The 4273-nt window shown below is 61.7% G+C and overlaps 1 protein-coding gene across 1 annotated transcript; it reads right to left on the reverse strand.

Annotated features, from left to right (window-relative positions):
• Nucleotides 1–568: 568 nt before the first annotated feature.
• On the reverse strand, nt 569–2426 carry LOC101557695 (heat shock transcription factor, X-linked). The gene is made up of 2 exons (XM_004606630.2): nt 1644–2426; nt 569–1205 (listed from the first exon to the last, which is right to left on the reverse strand). Exons 1-2 carry the CDS (start codon nt 2424–2426, stop codon nt 633–635), a joined length of 1356 nt encoding a protein of 451 aa, XP_004606687.2. The 3' UTR covers nt 569–632.
• Between the last annotated feature and the right edge of the window lie 1847 nt (nt 2427–4273).

Consider the following 4273-nt stretch of genomic DNA (forward strand, 5'->3'; position numbering starts at 1 on the left):
TAGTTCTCAGGGGCCTTCAAGACCACCCACTACAGCCACTCTCCCCTTGGTGCTAGCAGTCTTCCCCATGTGGTTGAGGCTGGGTCACTGTGGTCAGCAGGGCCACATGTGGCAGTGGTGCTGCTACTACCACCAGGATGGAACCTGTGGTGTTTGGGGGAGGGCGTCAGCAGTCCTGTGGTGCTGAGCATCAGAGTCCGGCCATCCTGCATGCAAAACATGTCTTCACCCTTTTGAGTGAAGAGGAGGTGAGGAGGAGAGGGGAGCAGAGAGGAGAAAGAGGGTGGGCAGAGGAAGAGAGAGGGACAGGAAGGATGAGACCTGAGGGAAGAGGAAGGGAAGGGAGGGAGGGAACCTGGGACTGGGTGTGGAAGGTAAGTGGTGAAGGCCTAAGCTGCTGGAGAGAGAGGCCGAGGGAATGGCTTTGCAGAAAGAAACAGAAACCTTGTCATGAGCAGCAACAAAGAAGTCCTTTATTTGCACTGTCTCCCAGGGACCCTCCCCCGCTGGGCCAGGGCAGAGTGGGCCTTGCCCAGGCATTGGTGGGCGGGGGCTGCCGCTGCAGGAAGAAGGTGCAGGTGCAGCGGTAGTGAGCAACCATATGGCAGCGGCCGGGCACGGGGTTGGAGCAGCTACAGGGGCCTGGGGTCTGCTTGGGGAGGCAGCAGGTGCACACGAAGCTGCAGGACGGGCAGCACCACGGGGACAGGCACCAGGACGGTGACGTTCTGCTCAGGCCCGTTAGCCAGGCTCTGCATGGAAATCACGGGGCCGACGGCCCACAGGGGGTCCTGGCCAGGCCTCACTATCACAGGGTGGGGGACCACCACAGTGAAGGCCTGGCCCCTGGGCGAGGAGGCCTCAGTGGCTTCGGGGTGGGCACCGCCGATGGGTCGGCTGGACTCGTGTGCAGTGTCCAGCTGGGCGGCGCCTGGAGCTGGCAGTCCCGAGTTGGGCTCCTGCAGGCCGGCAGCTGGGCCACCTTGGGGGTGTATGGGAGGCGCCGGCGGCCCCTGCGGGGCAGATGGCAGATGCTGCTGCCAGTAGAGTGTGGGTCCCTGTGCAGGGGGCACCGCTGTGGAACTGCTCTGGTAGTTCCAAGCAGAGTCCAAGCACAGCCTCCGGCTTCTCCTCACCCTCCTCCGCATCTGCTTCAGGAGGTTCGGGTTGTCCCTCTTGAATGAGGGGTTAATATAGTAGTGTATCTGCGGGGGGGACAGCGGTCTGTGAATGCCCCCCCCTCAGAGCAGGAGGCATCCAGGGAGAGCCCGGCCCCCAGAGCTGGAGCTGCCCGGGGGGGGGGGGGGGGCGGGGGTGAGGTCAAACCCTCCAGAGCAGTAAGCGCTGAGGGCGAGCCCTCCACTACAGCAAGAGGCTCCCGGGGGCCGCCCTCCCCAGCAGGAGGCCTCCAGGGCCAACTCCACAGAAGCAACTCCTGGTGACCCTCTCCCACTCCCACAGTGAAGGGCACTGGTTTCCGGGGGCCATCCCGACCCCCACCTGCATAGGTCCTCCACCCCCCACCCCCACCTCCCTGCCACCTCCCTCCGGCCCAGCCCACCTTCCCCCGCCGCCCCCCGCTCCTCCCTTACTCCCCCACCCTCCCGCCAACGCGGCCTGGGGCCCGGGTCCCGTGGCCTGACCTTGGAGAAGTTGTAGCGCCCGTTGGCCTCGGGCGTGAGGAGGCAGGTGTAGGACTGCGTCTGGGCGCGCACCCTGGTGAAGCCGTACAGGTTGAGCTGGCGCTCGAAGTTCTTCATGCTGCTCGTGTGGAAGATGCGGTCGGGACCCTGCTTGTCCAGGACCTCGCGCTGGAAGAGCTGCTTGTCGATGCAGATGCACGTGCCGTCTTCGGCCCAGCGGATGGACTGGAACCTGTCGCTACTGACCATCCTCCAAAGCTTCTTGGGGAAGTGGCAGTACAGGAATTGGTTTTGTGCGTGTTTGCGCATCCGCCGCCGCCGCCGCCGCCGCCTGGCCTGGGACTCGGGGTATGGGAAGACGCTGGGGGTCTCGAGCGAACCCTCTTTTCCCGGGGAGCCCTGGGTGGCCGCCGCTGCCGGCGGCGGCGCCACGGACGCGCCTTCGGGGCGCTGCCCTGGGCTGGCGGGGCTGGTCGGCAGCGGCTCGGACCCCCGAGGGGAGGCCGTGCCCTGCCTGGACGGCTCAGCGCGGGCTGCGGGCGCTGAAGGGCCCTGTTCTGCGCACCCCGGAGGGGGCTCGCCTGGGGTCTGGGCCCGAGCTGGGCTGGCCATCCCCGCGGCTTCCTCCGGGGACGGACGCGACCTCGGCTCTGCGCACTGTGGCCGCTGGCCACGGCCTCGCTCGGACACGTGGCGGGCACCGGGCAAAATGGCGCCGGAAGCCAGGCCCGGGCTGACGTCATCAATGGGCAAGGGGTCCCCTTTGAACCCAGCCCTGGACATTCTCAGCTTAAAGGCGCCGGACCCTCGGGGATTGAAAGCCACACACGCCCTGCAGTGTCCCCCAGCCACCCTCCATTGTCCACCCCCACGACGCCCGCATCAGGCACTGCTCCGTCCCTTGGGGGAACAAGCCCCATGCAGGTGAGCACCGTGCCAGGCCACGTCCACTGAGTCCACCCGACTCCCCATGACCGGCACGGCCCGTTGCCGCTGTCCTGCCAGGGGACTTGGGCCAAGGCCTTGCTCCTGGGAACCAGCCCTGCCCCCGCTCCCAGCGCCCTTCCCGTGGGCTGCTGGCCCCTCTCCTTGGCTTTCTCTGCTCGGGCTGCCTCCCCACCATGGTTGCCACGTGAGCTCCCGGTTGTGGGTGGAACCCTGGGGTTCGTGGGTAAATACTCGCCACCCCACGTGCCGGTCTTGGTATTCAACACCGCCGAGGTCCCGTCAAAGGTCTTTGCTTTGTGTGTCCCAAGCTCGACAGCACCCGCTATCCTGGGGTGGCGATGAGTGAAGCCCAGGGGCTCGGAGGGGTGTGGTGAGAGCCCCAAGTGCAGGACAGGGATGCCCCTCGTGCCGCAGGCCTGCCGACTGTGAGGCACCGCCTACTCTCAACCTGCTTCCTTTTCTGGCCAGGCGGCCTGGGGCGGGAGCAGCAACATCGTCTTTCATGGGCTGTTGTTGCCAGGGCAGTGTGTTTGTCCCTGCTACACTTTCTCGGTGCCGTTGGGTCTTGCTCCATCTGTCTGGCACATGAATCCCTCTTTCTGCGGGAATGGACCCTGCTGGGCCCGCGGGTGCTGGGCAGGTGGCCGCACACAAAGCCCTATTACTAACAGCATTGTAAACTGCGGTGCTTCGGCTTCAGAACTAAGAATGTCATGAAATGAAATATCCTTTTCTGGATGGTAACTTGGATCAGAACTGTAGCTGTCCGATAGACATAAGGCAAGAAGCAGCCGAGAAGCACTTCAGCTCCCTCTTCCCAATCTGCCTTCCTCTACAGGCCTGACTCAAATTGCCTGTGCTTTCATCCTCTCTCTTCTTTTCCTCTTGTGGCCATTCCTGCTGGCAATCAGAGGCTATTCCTGGCCTCATGCTCCTGGGTCTCCCGGTGTTGCTCTGAGAACTTCGGGAGACAGGTCAACAAGGCCGCTGGGCCCTGGAACAGGGGGAATACATAGGTCCATGCTTGGACTGTCACTGTCAACTGACAATCACAACAGCTACTCTTACAGCTGGGTTTCCCCCTCTTTTTCTAATTTGTGGTTTTTTAGGCCACACCCAATCGTGATCAGGATTTGCTCCTAGCTCTGCGCTCAGAGATTTGTCCTAGTAATGCCAGGCTGCGAGGTTGTGTTGCTACCCTGCTAGATCCTGAAAGGTGCCCCTTGACCTAGAGGGGGAAAATATGCTTTCCTGTACCCTACAGCTGTCATACGACTCTCCTCAGGATGATGGGCCCATAAGTTGGGAAATCACTAAATCTCAGGGAAATGGACTAGCATCCATATTCTGGGACATAATATGGGAGAATTATCTGGGATAATTTGGGGAAATGAAGCATAGTTTGGTCATCTATTTTTAAAAGAAGCATGTGTTTAGAGCTTTCATGAAGATGTAATACTTGGATCTGCCTTGGTTTGTTTAGTAATCCAAGTAAACTCTGTCATCCAAGGAGAAAATTCCGACTTGCTCAGGGTGTGGGGTGGGAAGCAGCCTCAATAGGGATCTGCAGCTTTTAGTGCCTGAGCCTACAGTGGTGCCAAGCCCATGTCATCAAAGCCAAGAGAGAATGCAGGACCTCATTTCAACCCAGGAATGTCACTTTGGAGTTCCTTGAGCAAGCC

Source organism: Sorex araneus, chromosome X (genome assembly GCF_027595985.1).
Source record: "Sorex araneus isolate mSorAra2 chromosome X, mSorAra2.pri, whole genome shotgun sequence".
Lineage (NCBI taxonomy): Eukaryota > Metazoa > Chordata > Mammalia > Eulipotyphla > Soricidae > Sorex > Sorex araneus.

What these genes read in the sequence shown, in the direction of transcription:
- LOC101557695 (XM_004606630.2), bottom strand. Translation starts at nt 2,426, where the DNA reads ATGTCCAGGGCTGGGTTCAAAGGGGACCCCTTGCCCATTGATGACGTC. An exon ending in GGCGCTACAACTTCTCCAAG is followed by an intron (nt 1,206 to 1,643) that starts GTCAGGCCACGG and finishes TCCCCCCCGCAG; the next exon opens with ATACACTACTATATTAACCC.